Source organism: Siniperca chuatsi, linkage group LG3 (assembly GCF_020085105.1).
Source record: "Siniperca chuatsi isolate FFG_IHB_CAS linkage group LG3, ASM2008510v1, whole genome shotgun sequence".
Taxonomy (NCBI): Eukaryota; Metazoa; Chordata; class Actinopteri; order Centrarchiformes; family Sinipercidae; genus Siniperca; species Siniperca chuatsi.
In genome coordinates this window covers 11,515,487-11,532,732 of record NC_058044.1, presented here as the reverse complement: position 1 = coordinate 11,532,732, position 17,246 = coordinate 11,515,487, and the positions used below count along the sequence as shown (strand labels likewise).

The following is a 17,246-nucleotide window of genomic DNA, read 5'->3' as shown; positions in this document are numbered from 1 at the left end:
TTTAGTACATCTTTATCATCTGTGAAAGAGGCTGTGCTCATAAAACACACATCTAAAGCTCAGAATCACCTGCCACAGATCCACAACTTTAAACCCAATCCTGTCCTTAATCCATACTATCTCATGACTCATGTAATCCCTCAAACTGTCAGATCAGTTTTGGTCATTGACTTGATACTGGCTGCTTCAGAGATATTTAAGATTATGGGTTCTGCTACATAATCTGAATGTTTTTTTAACAACAGCGGCGAAAGGTCCTAATGCCTTATCCTTCAGTGAGACGAGCCTGGTGACCTGTGACTTTTGATGTGAAATGGGTCAAGCTCAGTGGGTTTTTTGGATCAGGGAAGTTAGAGAGGGCTGTGTCTCTTTAGTCTTGCACGGCTGGTCACACTGACCAAGGCCCTGTTGACCTAACTCTGCTAAAGACGCTTAGAGGAGTGAGGGAACATCATTGGGTCAGAAGAAACATTCAGCAGTTTGGTAGGACAGTATTTCTATTTTTGAACAGAACATCGTACCTGTCAAAGTAACTTGGAAAAAAGAGTGTACAGAGAGCAATGGCAAGGAGCTCTTGCATGTCCACACAATAAACCAGCATTCAGCTCAGTTTTGCTCAGTGAGGAACGGAGAGTCTGAAGTCTTTATGCTGTGTGACTGGGGAGAATGAAAACACTGGGGGGCTGAGTGTGGGTATTCAGAGTGGGAAAGGGGCCACTTCCTCAAACCTACATATCAACACTGAAGCCAAACCAGGCTGAGTCACAACAGGGTGCAAACCACACTCACCAAGACGCGGAATGATGTTCAGATGGAACTGATAGCAACAAGTGGATTTTCTGGGACCATGACAGTACTCTACTGGCATTAATTACCCAGAAAATGTGAAGATGGGACACTAAACATGAAGGCCCTTTATTATCTCCTCGCAAAATAGACTAAAGATGACTGTAAGTTCAAATAATCCCAGTAGCTCTTTTTCTATCTGCCATCTTCCACACACAGACGGACACGTGAATACAAGTACTCCACTAGCGAAGCCTACGTCTGGTTAAAGGCAGGCAAGATGGAGCAGCAGAGCCCAGTGGGGACAGCTACCCTCAACCATGCTCCATGCTCAGGTTTCCAACAGTCATGGCTAAAAATACAGGAAACATGTATCTATGTCTGTTTTTGCTCGCCCCAAATTCTTTTGGTGTTTATACAGTACATACATAAAATGATACATTTAGAAAACATACAGTATGACTTTGTTGTATTCTGTGCAGAAACAACTATACACAGTAACTGTATTCTGGTAAATGTATATAAACTCCTGACTGATAAAACTTTTGCTCAATCTGCACTGCTTCACATGTCATTAATGGATAACTTGTTGAACCAAGAAGGAATCAAACCCTCATCTCAACTAGAAAACTCCTTGTTGAGGCCTGATGTATGGTCCCCCCCCAAAAAAAGCCTTTGACAAACTCAAATTTTCATATTGTCTCTGTACTGGAGAAAGTGTGTCCTGGCAGCCGGCCCTGTTTGGAGCTGATATGAGGAGAAGCTTAGTCAGTGGCTATCATCAAGGATTATCAAATGAACACGGCAGAGACAAAAAGCTGCCTCGGTTTTGGCATGGAGCAATCAGGCAGCTTTAGGTTTCTGCACCGCTACAAGGAGTAAAACAATGGGGTTTTTATGAATGAGACAAGAACACAGCTATTGCACTGGTATTTCATAGACTGTTAGACTATATTGTGCTGAATAACAGACACCTAGAGTACACACACAAACACTGGATTTTAAGAGATTCAAAATCACTGATGAATGCAATACTGTTGCACTCGTTTGTCATAGTTATTGATATATTTTTGTACTCCTATAACTAGATTTCAAACTATTTTTAGAATATTGTAAGAGTCAAAAATATTGTCAAGAATATATGAACACTGACTCAGATAGTTAACCTGACTTGTGATATCGTCAAAACAGAAAAACTTAGCAATGACCGTTTGGAAAAAAAGTGCTACCTGATATGTACATGTCACTGGAGGCACAGGTGTTAACATGACATATGTGAAATGATGTAATAGAATTGCATGAATGGCCATTTTATGACAAATTTTCCCTGATGTTTAACTTGCCTGTTGCCTATTTGTAATCATAACAGAAATTAATCAAACATTACATTTCCTTTGTTATTAGCACATGGTCTCTTACTGGAAATCTTCCAGAGCTTTCGGTCACGTCTTGTGGCACAAGTTGATAGATTGCTCATCTGCTTTTGACAAACTGAGATTTCCAAGGTCAGTAATAATTTCCTTTTTTCCCCGTTAATAGGCACATAACCGTCAGAATTGAATGAATGCCCACTTTTTAGCCAACAGCACTGAGGAGACCAGTGAATAACTAACATCTGCCTGTTTTGTTGACCTGCCTTACTCAGTGGGTTTATTACACTGTGTGGTCAACAGGTGCTGTTTCTTTGCTGTACCAGCGGTACAGGTGGTTACTTTTGTCCAGAATAACTACTGTCAGTTTCAAATAAGTCTCTTTTTCCTAGGCTGTCCTCAGCCTTCCCAAGGAATTTTATTCACTGTTAACTTAAACAAAATCAAATAACACAAAGTCAGAAGGAGGAATCACAAGTAGAACGGTTTTCTGGTTGACCTCAAGTGCGTCAAAGCAAAGATCTCACTCTGTCTTTGTCCATCTATCTGTCTCTCTCTGTCCCTCTCTGTCCCGCAAAACCTTCCTTCCCGCCAGATTCCCAGATTTTGTGGAGCAGAGTGACAGCTGTACTCCACAACCCCCCAGTGTTCCCCTTCCTCCCTGTGTCGTCTTTGTTCGCTGAGGGGATGGACAACTGAGAGGGACAGCAGACAACAGTCTGGGTGGGCCAGATCCACCACGATGGCATGCCTCCCTGCCTGCCTCCTTCACACCAGTGTAAGAGAGGGGAATCTCCCTTTGTCTGACTTCTATTGTACATGTTGTCAGACACTGAGGCTGGAGCTGGCATGAGTCTCAACAAATCAAGAAATAATCAAGATGCCAGACTTTCCAGGGAAACACAGACAGAGTGCTTGAGAGAGTGAAGAAAATGGTTTAACTTGGCTCAAAATAGAAAATGACAAATTAAAGACCTGTAAGAAAAGTGGCTTCAAACATAGAAGTCAAAATAGCTGCTCTGATGTGACTTTAGACATGATTAATGGTCTAATTTATTACAATTTTTTATGACACACATACTATATTAGACTGGCTATCAAATCCAATACATACAGTAGCTGCCTGGCTCAGATCACATTTCCCTTAGATTTTAAAACTGACAATCATCATAATTTCTGCTGGGATGAAAAGTTTTATAGGCTGCACGTTTCTAAATGTTCCTGTTAGCAGCTATTTAATAAATTCACTTCAGTGTGATTGATGCTAATCACTGACAAGGTCAGGGAATGAATATTAAGGAAATATGATGTTGTCCTGTTTTAGGACCTGAGTTAGACCCACTGGATGCTTTCTGGATCCTCATTAAAAGCTGCTTGACTTATTTTAATGCAGTACGTCACATAGTGGCTTGCTACAAAATGGCACATGCAGTTATTTTGGTGCAGTATTTAACTAAAAATCACCAGCATCAGAAAACACAAAGCTGTAAAACTGAAATATTTTGGATGTAGGTGCAGCATGCCAGAATGACTCATCGAATGAGTGATCTTCATAAAATTTCAAGCATCCAATATCCTGCCTCAGCAAAATGATGTCAAAACATACAGAGGCCATTATAGCCTGAGATTTTTCCTGCACCAGTGTCATTTGACAGCACATTCTTCATCTGCTCATATTTACACAGCAGCGCTGCCTGCACCATACATAGATGCAGTGGGATTGTGGGTCAGGCTGGAGATATCATTGGAGAGGAAGGTCAATATGAGGCTTTGACGTTCACCAGCATGATGCAAGGAAGAGCAACCTTCTAAGAATATCCTCATCAAGTGACAAGCATCACTTAATCATCCTGTTGATATAAATACTGGGGAGGTTCCAGTCAGCTATGACCAGTATTTAAACACCGCTTTTTAAGTATGGTCTATTAAATCATGGATATGTCAAAAGTTGATGTACAGAAGAATCTTAACTTTTCTTCTTTATTTTGGTGCTTTTAACATCTTAATAAGTGTTGCAAGAGATTTTTCAAATAGTGAAAGCTACGGCTATCTCTGCGTTCCAAAGAATTCATGTTAGGAATGCCGCAAGTTTAAATGTATTAATAACTCTTATCATTCCTTCCGGACAGCGGCAGCATGTACTGTAAATCGACACATCACAGAGGCTAGATTGCTGCTTCAGTTCAGGACAGTGGCGTGATCTTCGCAGGAAGATGCAAATCATAATTTGACATTGCCTCAGAGCCACATCCTCTGCTTACAACACTTGGCATGGTGACACAGTGCTTGCAACACTAGGAGAAAACTAATAACATAACAAATGTGATACTGGGATTTTTTTCAAACTATTATGTGTAGAATGATGAATAAGGATGCAAGAAAAACTGACATAAAAAAGGGTAGGGATATTCACAAACATTGTCCACCATGGCAGCATGCGCAGATGTCAAGTCATGTAGCCTACTCAAAAGTTATAGGTAGGTAGAATGTCTTTAGTTTTGTTAGTATTTGGTCATAAACCAAAGTATTGGAAGTTAAAATTTGGACCTGATGATGGCACTATGGAAAGTTAATGGATGACCAAAGATTTGATAATTTATCCTAAGGGGGACATGAATGTCTGTGGCAAATTTCATGACAATTCATCCACTGTTGACTGTTGTCGAGGCATTTCAGCCAAAACCACAAATGTCAACCTCATGGTGGCACAAGATGAAAAGTCATGGTATCACCAAAATCAGTGGGATACACCCTCTGGTCACCATAGATGTCTGTTCCAAATCTAATGGAAATCCATCCAAAAGTTGTTGAGATATTTCAGTCTGAACTCAAGTGGTGGACCGACAGACAATCCGGCAGAAGGACATTGCCATCCCTCGAGCCATGCCGCTAGCATGGCCAAAAAGAAAAGGACAAGGAAAGGAGTGCGAGTAACTCAATGACAGCTTGGCTAGGGGCATCAACAGCTTTGCCATATGAGAGCAGATAAGAATAACCGCTGTAGCCATACATCATAACTCCCCACCCCTGCAGCCCTCCAATCACCATAAATCAAGGCTGAAGAAAAAGGACAAAAAGAGAAAGAAAGACAGAGAACAAGGGGATACCGTGGGTCATTGAAAGGGACAGGGGGAACCCGGAGAGGGAAGAGAAAGGGAAAAAATGGAAAGGAGGTAAAAAGATGGACACACCTAAGAAAAATACCATGAAGGGGTCTTAAAGGAGGGGAAGGAGGGCGAGTGAGAACAGACTGTAGTGCGGTGGAGGGGGACTAAGAGGCCTCAGCTTCTTCTAGTCACAGGGGGCCCCGACTGTGGCACCATTAGCCAGTAAATCTCCTGGTGACTGTTGACACGGGTGACATGTAAGATCCCAAAACACAGTTAGGAAGTTGGGGTGTAACATGGCCGTGTCATTCAGCATGCAGTCCTACTGTACACCCACTGTACTGAAGAAAATTCACAAAAGTCTAACTGCAGTACAGACAAACATATACACATTTTCTAGCTCTTTTTTGTTCATTCTGAAGCAGGCACCACGGCAGTGGAAGTCTGCAGGTTATCGGGCTATCTGAGATTGGGTTGGATTTCTGCAGAGCTGAAAGTGGAGTGACGGAGTGCTTTGAAAAGGGATCTCCCTGGAGCCTTCCCTCTCACGTACACACCTGTCTGCTCAGGATACCACTTCACTTCCAGGCCCTGCTCTGTCTGTGGCCCTGGAGTCTGGAGTCTCCAAGGAAGTGCATTCCTCTCCCGGCTCTGAATGATCATATAACACTCAACCCACTGGGGTCTATGATCCCTCTCCAGAGTTGGAAAACTATATTGTTGCTTTTGGAAGAAGCACATAGTCCGAGTCAACTTATCTGAATGTAGAGGCTCTGTTCTCTCTTTCTTCTAATCTGTCGAGTTTGATTAGTACTACTTAGGCTATCTTGCTCCTAAGACAAGGGGAGGCAGTGTTTCTGAAGACCAATGTTCCACAGTCTAAATATCTGATATAAATATATTACCCTATTCATAAGACAAAGAAATTAACAGAACGCTACAGACGTCTCAACATGTCTGACAGTAAGTAAGGGTTTCTTCTCTTAGCCTGTGGCTCACTGGGCCCGTGCCTGATGGACAAGGATATATGCAAGCTGTGTATCCACTTGTAAAAACAAGTATTTATTGCCTCAGTATCCCACACTTTGAATGGCTGTAGGGAGTTTCTGACTTGGTCACTTGCATGCAGGTTATTGCTCTTCCAATAGAAATTCCCAGCAGACAGACAGAATAAACCAAGTTGAACTACAGTTTGTGTTTGAGGTCACTGCCACACCACGACAAGACACTTAAGGTTATTTTTAACTGTTAACTGTTTTGCGAGAATTCATCAGCTATTCTAAATTATAAAATAGATGACCATGGTTAAGATGTCAAATAAAATAATTTAGTAGAAATATGCAGTCCATTAATCAATGTTCCTTCATCTCTCTCAGCAGCTATTGTGCCAAAGCTGTTTGATTCCTGAGATAAGGGCATCAAATGATCAAGGGCCACATGCATAAGCTTCTGAAGATATTATAAAATGCTGCTAAAATGATGGCATTATAAATGCTCAAAATCAACATTTTCTCTGATTTCTCTGTTATAGCTAGATGATGCTAAACTTGATACAGTATGATACAGTAAATGTATATTTAATGGCATAAAATTATGATGTGTGGATTTCAATAGTTCCCTAAATCAGTGTTTTTTTCTATCTAAATAATAACTCAAATATTCCACTGCACAATGGGAGTATATGTTTGACTTAACTCATTTATTTAGTGGTACACAACCCGCAAATCTGTGAGCAAACATCGTATTTCACATTGTAGTTTCCTGAGGTCCATTCATTGTTCTTTCTGCTTCTGTCCTGTGAATGATTTATGCACCTCTGACACATTTCTGCAAAGAGGTCATAAGTCAGAAAGCCTGCTCGATGTGTCCTGACTTGACAGAGCTAAACTAACTTTCTCTTCAGAGTCTGGAATTTAACCAGCGGGTCCAAACTGAGCCTCTTGGTGTGAAACTGAATGTCCACTCCTAACCTCTCACTGAGCCACAATTACGACTACTCACTACTTCAGCTGTGCCTGGCCACACACATACTATTGCTACTTTAGACACAGCCCTTTCAAGCCACTGATTAAGATCGTAATGTATGTGCAGATACATATACACAGTTGCAGAAACATACATGTAACATGCAACATTTGAGCCTTTGCCAAACTGCTACTACTACTACTCATTGAGGATATATTAATGATTTGGATTGTGTTTGTGTGTGTGTGTGTGTGTGTGTTTGTATTCTTGACTTGTGAAGAAGCATCAGTGCAGTGCGTGTAGTGGCAGGTACCTTTTACAGGCTGTTAAGACCCTTAAGCAGCTGCTGTATTTTCTAAAGCGAGGTCACATTCAAGCTGTGTTAAACATAAGATCTTACTTAGCTAAATAGTTTTGAAAAAGCTATATCTAGCTATAACAGAATGATTAAGCTCAACTCAGGGTAAAAAAATCATTACTGTCTCTGAGGTAGGTTTACAGCCCATGATATCATTGTGGACAGTTCTCATTTAAGAAGGATAGTCTCTGTTTGGATCCAGTACTAGTTTACTTTTCTGTCTCTGTCTCTGTCTCTCTATGTGAGACTAATGTCTGTTTCCAAAAACATTCTAAACAACAGAGAAATCGCCAAACAATTAACCACTATTTGGATTAATTCCAGTCTTCAAAATTGTGAATTGTAATCACTTTTTTTTGGTGTTGGAGCAAACATTTTTATTTAACTTTGAAAAATATGTCATTCAATTCCGTTCAATTAATTTGCATTTTAAGATTAGAACAAAGTGTACAGACAGAGACCACTTTCAGGGTATAATCCTGGGTGCAAATCTCTAATGACCCAGAGTTTTGCTTCCCACACAAACAGCTCACCTACTTAGATTTATAAGCAGATAGGCTGACCATCAGCATGCTCTCCACCTGCATGTTTCTACATGTCCAGGATAATACCATCTCCCCCAGGAGTCACCTCTTCAACACTTCACATTCATTGGTTGGCTTAAATTGCTTTTATCTGTTATTTGATCTTCTGATGTGCCTGTGTGTTTGTTTGTGCCTATGTATATGTGCGGTGGTGAGTGTGCAGGTGAGCACATGCTAACTAGTTTATCTATTATGTTTAATAAATGATATGCTATTAATTATATGTATGTTGTGGTGTGAGCTAAAGGCAGCATCTTCTGTGGCCTTTACGTGGTCATGCAGAAACACAGTTTTTGTTTTATGTCCCAGCCTGCACCACTGCACCTGGTTCAGCTGACTTGGCTGGAAGCTTAAACAATGTACAAAAGCAAACAGAAAAAGGGCTGTTTAGCTAATTGAAGCCCTTGCATTCCCTTCCTGTGGTTAAACCTCCACTTAAAGACAGAAATGCCAACCAGCTTTGCTTCAGGCAGATTAATAGATCACAAATGTAAGGTAAAGATACATTAATAACAATACTGGTGAACAGTATAGATTAAAGAATAATAATGGTCGTGTTATCTATTTCACTCAATGTCAGTGCTACTGCCCCTCATTAAAAGTAAATTATCACCTACTTCACTTACAGTCTGGGGAAAATGTTAATTACTGGGATCCAGTCGAGGCTAAAATATTCACTTTGCTGACAAAAAGGCAGTAATTTGACAAAAAGACACATCCTCCCACTCCTGCCTTCTCAATGGCCCTGATGGTGCATAATTATAGACTAAACTTTCCCTGCTGCATTGATCGCATTTCCAAATCTTGTTTTGTATTTTATAGCTGATACTAAAATAGCAAAGGCCACCTGTTGCATTTTCTTGCTTTGCATTTGCTATATTTATAATGTTGTTCAAGTGAATCTACCTAACAGTAAGAGGTGGCAGGCCACAGAGCCTGAACAGTATATCATCATGTCTGTACCTTGCATATCTGGTTCATTTAAGAGAATTCTTTAAGATAAACAGGATAAGTTCATAGATATTTTAAAATGAGAAGACCACGTTATACCTGCAGATATTAATAACATTCTAAAAGTGAGGCTCATATGACAGGGGACTATAAGGAAATGTAATATTTAGGAAAGACACAGAGTTACTGAAACCCAAAGCATATGAGTGGAGTGTCTGAGTAAGATGAGAAAGAAAGGAATAGCTCTAATTCGAAATGTAAAAGACCCTATTGGATGTTGATGGCTTGTAAAGCAGAAAATAGAACAGACTAGACTAGAAAACAGAATCTCTTAATTTGAATCCCATTGAATGCATTAAATGGGTTATGTAGAAATTCACAGTATTCCTACAATCATAACATGAAATATTATATATATAACATATAAGTTGTTTTACATCATTCACACACTTGCAGGAAATGATGGAAAATGTCAAACCGAAACATGTTTTTTTGTGAGAAAGAAAGTATTAACTGAATAGCTCATCATGCATACCTTTACACATTTCACAGTGTCACTTCAAACATAGGATGAACAGGGACATTTGAAAACTCAGAAGGTAGTCCCACTTCTTTCACTTTTACTAACCTACAGTCAGTGTTTGGCTTAAGTCCCCTTTGACCCCTGTCCTTTTATACCTGCTACTCTTTCCAGTGGGGCGAAAGAGATGGCCGCTCTATACTGGGTGTCATGGCCAACTGCCTTAAGTCTTTGTGATGCAAACAATTGTGAGATTGACAGAGCAGGAAGTTTCAATTTTAAGAAGCCATTAAAAGTCACACAAGTGCACACAAGTATGAAATATTAAAGGATTCCTACCGTTGTCTTCAATTGTGAAGTAGAAGATGTCACTTGTTGCGTTGCTCCCATCCAACAGCACGTAGCAGATCTTCATGTCATCGATATCAGCTGTTGGTATGACAAATATAGAGATATAGAGTGTGAAAATGTTAGTGTGACGACTAAGCCAAGGTTTTACAGCCCATAGGCAATTAAAATGATATGGGTCACAGGAGACATGTATTTTGAAGCATTCAGGATTGTTTTATACAAAGTCTAAATATTTTATCAGTTAGAAATATCTATTACAGAAATATAATTTAAAATTATTATGATGACGATAATTATATATTATGATTATAATATATACAATTATTTATTAGTGCATCTTAAATTTTCTCTGTTAAGAGATTAAATGGTGTAACATTAGCTTACCTTGTGTGAAGGTCTTGATGCTGTCATTGCCCTGTGCAGTGTTTATGATGAAGCCATGGAGAGGAGCCTCAGACACAGTGTATTTCAGCACTCTCTGGGCACTGTCGCGGTCCTCTGATCGAAGGGCCTTGCTGGTGATGAGGAAGCCCAGGTGGCCTGTTTGGAGGACCTTCAGTGAGGCAGCAGCTTTGTTAACTACAATCTGGGGAACACCATTGTCCACAGTGTTGATGTGAATGGTCATCATCTGGGGCTTGCGTGTCTCATACACGGTGTCAGGAAAGACATAAAAATCAGTATGAGTGCCATCTGTGACAGTGAAGGAAAAGCTGTCTTCGTTGGTCTCAGTAGCATCGTGCTTATAGCTGATAAGGTTCTCATTTAGGTCCTGCTTGGAAAAAGTCGTAATTGGTTTGGTATTGTTGAAAAGCAGCTGCCCGTGCACTGGCACCTGGGTGACTATGAATCGCAATAGGTTGTCTGGGGTGTCCCGATCCTCAGCTGTCAACTCAAACGGAGTGATAAGCTTGGTTTCTCCCTCCTCCACAACCAGTTTGTTTATAGTCAAGACAGGTTTCTTATTATCTACATCAGTTATGGACACTCTGAAGGTACGGAACACAGGATTGTAACCGTCTGTCACCTCAAACTCAAAGCTGTCCATTTTCATTTCATCATCGGAAGTGTGGATGTAGTAGATCTTGTTGCCAGCAAGCTGCAGCTGGGTGAAGGTGGAAATGGGAACACCTGGGTGGTCAGTGCTCTCTAAGTGACCTCTACTAGGTGCTCTTGTGATGCTAAAGCTGAGGTATTCATCAGGACTGTTAATGTCAGTGGTGCTGAGGAGGTCAGTCGTAAGAGTTACTTTCCCTCCTTCTTTTAGAGTCACACCTTTGTTGATAACATCTGGAAATACCATGTCAATGCTTCCAATGTTGATGTAAAAGTAACGGTCAATAAGGGGATTGATGCCATCTGTGACATCAAACTTCAGCAGGTCACGGATTCCCTCCTGGCCTGTGTGTACATACTGGATGAGCTGTTTGTCGATTTCGTCCTGTGTGAAGTTCATCCCGAGGGTAATATTACCTAAAACATCACCAAACTTGCTGATACGCTGAAGGTAGCCTTGGCCTGGGCCATAACGCACAACATATGTTAGTTCTTTGTCTTCAGAGTCAAGATCTGTGGCCTTCAAAACCCTGTTGCTGATGACTTTTGTCTCTCCGATCTCAACATCAAGGCCATCATTTATAGCCATCCTTGGGGTCTCATCATCAACAGGAATAACCATAATAAGAACAGTTTTTTCCACTTTATGTTTCCCATCTGAGAGCCTGATTTCAAAGCTGTCCTCTTTGGTCTCTGAGTCATCGTGTTCATAGACAATGTTGGATGCTTCTTTGATCTGTTCCAAGTTGAAAGTTTCCACAGGGATGGTACCAGTGCTGAGCTGTTGAACTATTGTACCATATTTGGGTTTTTTGATGATCTCAAAGTACAGCTCATCCCCAGGGATGTCCGCATCAGCCGCGTTCAGAATTGGTGTGTCAATGACCAGACTCATGCCCTCCATTACCACAAACTCACGGATGAAAATCTCAGGCTTCTCGTCATTGGCTGGAAGGATGACTATGGGGAAGAAGTGGCGTTCAGAGAAGTTAATACCATCTGAGCAGCGAAAGGTGAAACGATCTTCCACAGGTTCAACCCCTTTGTGGATGCTTTGGACATAGTAGATATGACCGAGGGCAACATCTTTAATGCTAAACGCAGTGATGGCTGTCCCTGCCCTGGATTTCTCAGAACCTGCGGCTGGGGAGATGTTCTCCACATAACCAGATGTTGGTTGGACAATGATGGTACACAGGATATCGTCATTGTCAGTGTCGATATCCTCAGCTTGGATGTGGTCCAGAGTAATGACATTCTTCTCCCCTTCCACTCCAACAAATTGCTCTCCAACACTAACAACAGGTGGAATGCTGTCAACAGGGAGGATGGTGACGTAAACTGTCACACCGTGGACCTTGTTGCCGCCAACAACCCATTGATCTGACATATCAGACAGAGTGAGGTTGAAGGAGTCGTGTTCTTTGACCGGTCCGATTTCACCAGATGTGTGAGCGTACACCACTGCTCCATTAATGATGTCTTTCTGGGTGAATCTCTCAGCAGAAGCACCATTAACCAGGATTTCACCCAGCCTGGGAGGCTCTTCAACAATGAATGTGAGCACGAGGTCATCTGTGTCTTCATCACGGCCCTGAATGACATTAGTTGTAATCTCTGTTGCTCCGCTCTCCAGTACATCGATGGATGCTCCAAGCAGACCGGCTGGGAGCAGAATCGTGGGGGTCTTGTCATCAACTGGCTCGATGGTGATCTTAATGGTGATGGGTACCTCATGAAAACTGTCACTGACATCAAGCTTAATGACATCACTGAGGGATTCCTGTCCACCGTGGATGTAAGTTAGGTGACCATTTGCGATGTCTTCAAGTACGAATGTTTCACCATTTGACATGTCAATCCCCAAGTACTGCAGCTGCCCATATGCAGGAATCTGAGTCACGGTGAAGACAATATTTTCATCATCTGTATCTGTGTCTGTGGCATGCAGCTCTTTTGTAGTAATTATATATGTACTTCTTTCCATAACAGTGAACCCTGTGTTGGTGATAACTGGGGGTTTGTTGTCAACTGGCTGTAGGAAAATGGTGAATAGTCCATCTGCAGTGTTACCAGCAGTGTCTTCCACAATGAATGTGAACTGAGCCACTTTTGGAGTGATGCCCAGCTCCTGGTCTGGAGGCTTGTAAGCTACTTTGTGGTGATTAACCTGGGCCTGTGTGAACTCCGTAATTACAGTGTCAGGGCTGTCAGTCAGTACGATTTCACCTAAGGGGGCTGGATTGTTTTCATCTGTGTCAGTTGGGGTCTTAATGATGGTGTACTTCAGGTCTCTGTCATCTGAATCTAGATCACTATAACACAAGAATTTCTTCTTGAAGTGTGTCAGCTCATACTCCTGGACTGTCATGTGAAGGGTGGTGCCTGGAAAAAGCTCTGGGACAAGGTCATCGACAGGATGGATTTTAATAGTGAACATGTGTTCACCTGATTGATTAGGAGGGTCATTATCATCTTGGACCCGGAACACAAACTGATCAATCACAGTTGTGGTGCTATGGGGTCCGATGTGACGATAGAACAGCTTTCCATCAAGAATATCCTGCTGAAACCATTCAGTCACCACCTGCTCAAACATCTCATCTGTCTCGCTGAACTTCCAGAGAGACGGGTCAGAGGGAGGCTCCACTTGCCTTAGCAGGAGCTCCCCTACAGTGGAGTAGGGCGCTTCCAAGATAAACTTAATGGTGGAATCTTCTGAATCAATATCTGTGGCGCTCAGAATGAAGGGAGAAATCTGCATGACTTCATTCTTAAATAGCACCAGGCCGGTGTTAGCATTGATAATAGGCGGCTCATCATCAGTGGGAGCAATAGTGATGGGGAACAAAAACTCCACTTCATTACTGCCATCAGTCATTCTAAAAATAATGTTGTCACTATAGGTATCGCTGCCATCATGCTGGTATACCACAATACCGGCATCTAGATCGGCAGGTGTAAAGAATTTCCTGCGAGCGCCGAGCATAGTCAGGTCTCCATGCTTTAAGCCATCAACAACAGTTATTCTCACATCTTCCAGGTTATCCTCATCACTAATCTCTAAATTCCGGGAACTGGAGAGAGCTCGAGACTGCCCTTCAAACAATAGTTGCCCTGTATTTTTGATCGCTACAGGAGCCAAGGTATTCATAGGCTTCACCACAATCATAAAAGCAAATGTATCAGACACAGCACCATCAGTGTCTACAATTTCAAGCTCTAGCTGGAAAATCCTCTCTACTTCTGAGTCCTCTGAGGGTGGCTTATAAGCTATTTTAAGATCTTTAATGTCTCTCTGATAGAAAGAGGTGATAGGCAGGTTCTGATCATCTGTGCTGATGATGTAGCCCTGCTGAGGGGTCAGTGGTGTAGTAATGTTGAAGATTAAATCATCTGGGTCAGATTCAATATCTTCAGCAGCCAGCATGTCACTTGTAATAGCTGTCATCACAAACTGATCAACCTCCATCATCATCATGGCTACAAAACTGGGTTTAGGAGCGGTATTCTCTGCACCCTCTCTGATTCTAACCATCATTTGAAAATGCTCTTGCATTATGGTGTTGCCTTCATTATCCTGCAGCTCTACCATCATTGGAATATAGTCTCTGTTTGGTGAGTTGGTTTTAGCTGTGTGCTTGTAGCGAATGCCCTGTTTCACAAACTCATCACAGTCAACCATTTGGCCATTTGAGGGGTTATTCAAAAGAGTGCCATACCTGGGAAGACCTCCAGCGCCGACCAGAGTGGCAATTTTACACTGTGTGACACCATCCTCAAAGGAAAACTCCAGACCCTTTTTGTCAATAGGGTTGCTGTCACCACTGAGCTTTTCAACATTAAGGGGCATATTCCTGGTGAGGATCTCAAGCTGCTGGAAAACCACCTCCACTTCCAGCATAAAAGGGATGATAACTGTGTCTGTCTGGGAGTCATAACGAAGCTGCAGCTTCACACGATCCTTGCTGGGGCTCCGAGATCCAAAATGAGTGTATTTCACTTCATCTGGTCCAAATGAACAGGGGAACTTTTTAGGGGTCAGCATCCCAGGTTTCTGGGCCAGTGGGTCATTGTCCAAAACTGTGATGTGGCAGCGGTCACCAGGCTGTACTTCTGTTACCAGGTCATTCACAGGGTCCAGAAACACAGACCTCCCAAAAGGCACCCTGATCCCATTGTTAGCGATGATGATGTTGTCTTCATTAGGTCCAGATCTGTGGTGATAAAGGTGAGCTGGGTCATACGGCTCTGCGTCTACTGAGGCAAAACAGAAGCTGAAAGCAAACGTCACAAGCAGGCATCTCAAAAGTTCCCACTTTTGACAAAGTGGGGAACTTTCCAGACAACCAACCATATCCACTGCTAGTTGCCTTGCAATTAATATATAAGTCAGCAGTTAGCAGGCAGATTCCTGTCCCAAGTGGGGAAAAAGCATCAAAAAAGAAAACTCTCAGTGATGGTTTGGGCCTTGGAGTGTGTCTCTTTGTTTCTATGTGGCCACACAGAGACACAAGTGTTGTGAATGCTGCAGGGTTGTGCAGGTAATAATGAAACAGTAGACAGTGACAGACGTAGGCTCCTCCTTCTGTCAGCACAGGGAGGGAGCCTCCTACCCCCATGGCTAATTTAAGAAAGACCATTGGACAAGACTCTGAAAGTGCTCCCCCAAACAACACCCACCCTTCTCCCCTTCTCTCACTGAAAAAAGTGGGGGATAAAATCCAGTGCAAAAACAAATCTAACCTAATTCAGTTGAATCTGTGTGATCAAACATATTGTTACTGTCTCTATATTTTATTTAAATTTTAAAAATGTAGACAATTTATGTATTGTAAATTTAGGAAATAGCTATGCTTTAGTGGTATTTTCTTATCCTCCACAATTTATGTATAAATAAATCAAACAGATATGTCTACTGATCATCCCTTGATCTTTTCAAGGTCTACTTTAAGAATTTAATTGTACAGTAATTGAATTTAATTATGTTGGATTATTTTTGGAGTGCATGGTACCGGTGCCCTCTAATAGGTAAATGCTGTGCATTTAAGTTAAATAAAGCAATAAACTAAATCTTGTGGATAACAAACACTTTGCTCAGTATGAAGTTGATTCTGGTCAGGTATTTCTTCAAGTAGTTTAAAAGTCACTTTGAAGTCAGCTAAATGCTCTGATGTATCATCATTGACCTGTGTGATTTCACACACTGCTTCAGAGGGGGATGAAGGGCTTTAAGGGTGTGAACTATGTGAATGAAGTAAGTAATCACTAATTACAGTACCATCAAAGTCTCCATGTCAAGGTCAAATCTGTGCAAAACTCACCCCCTTACAACTCTCAGTTAAAGGCTCACATGCGCAATGTAATTTAATTATTGCAGATTTCCTGTTTGTTCGTTATTATAAAAAATCTTGTTTAAATACAAATAATGCAATACATCTGGCATGTATTTGAGTTCTTACCCAGGCTTCAATAAACAAAAAATGCAACGTTTATTATCACCATCAGCACAATCAGACAACACACATGACCTGTGTGAAATTATCCTCCAAAGGCTTTTGTGTTCTGCTCTCAAGGCAGAGTGCCTCTGAGGTCATGTCAGTGGGACACCTCGGCACCGGAGTGGCCATTAGTCCCACACTGAGGGACAATAACCTGACATCAGCTGGCAGGACAGGTGTATGGGCACTGTTTGGCCTCACACACACAGAGAAAACAGAACACTGCTCAAAATGCTGCTCATATACTTGACAAGATTTGTCAAGGTAGTTCTCTATCTACGGGTCTTAGTTGTTAATACTGTATGAAGTCCACAATGGCCATTGCAATCACTTAATATAAGATTTAAACCATGCAGTTCTTGGAAATCAACTCCTTTATTATGACAGGATCGAATTAAATATATTTTGTAAAGGCAGATCTTATCTTTTGTTTGCCAAGAAAATGTATGACATATTAAACATGGTTCCAGTGACAGAAGAAATTTTATTTTAGCAAGGATAAGTGAAATTTACAAAGAAAATACATTGAATAGGCTTTTTCTCAAGTCACACTGACAAAGCACAGCATGGAAAAATCAAGCAGTCATACTGGATGCAGTGAGAATGTGAGAATGTGTACTCAGTATGGTGCACAAGGTCATGTTAAGATAAAAATACCTAGTAGCCTTTTATGGATCATCTTTTGAGTTGGGCCTGA

General features: G+C 41.5%; 1 protein-coding gene across 1 annotated transcript in view; it reads right to left on the bottom strand.

Moving 5' to 3' along the window:
- The window catches only part of frem3 (Fras1 related extracellular matrix 3), a 31,139-nt gene extending 15,541 nt beyond the window's left edge, over positions 1–15,598 (bottom strand). The window contains exons 1-2 of the mRNA XM_044190052.1: positions 10,377–15,598; positions 9,981–10,070 (exon numbers count right to left, since the gene is read on the bottom strand). Of these exons, the coding sequence (XP_044045987.1) occupies positions 9,981–10,070; positions 10,377–15,405 (5,119 nt within the window). The 5' untranslated portion in view covers positions 15,406–15,598. The remainder of the gene's footprint in view (positions 1–9,980; positions 10,071–10,376) is intronic.
- Positions 15,599–17,246: the final 1,648 nt, after the last annotated feature.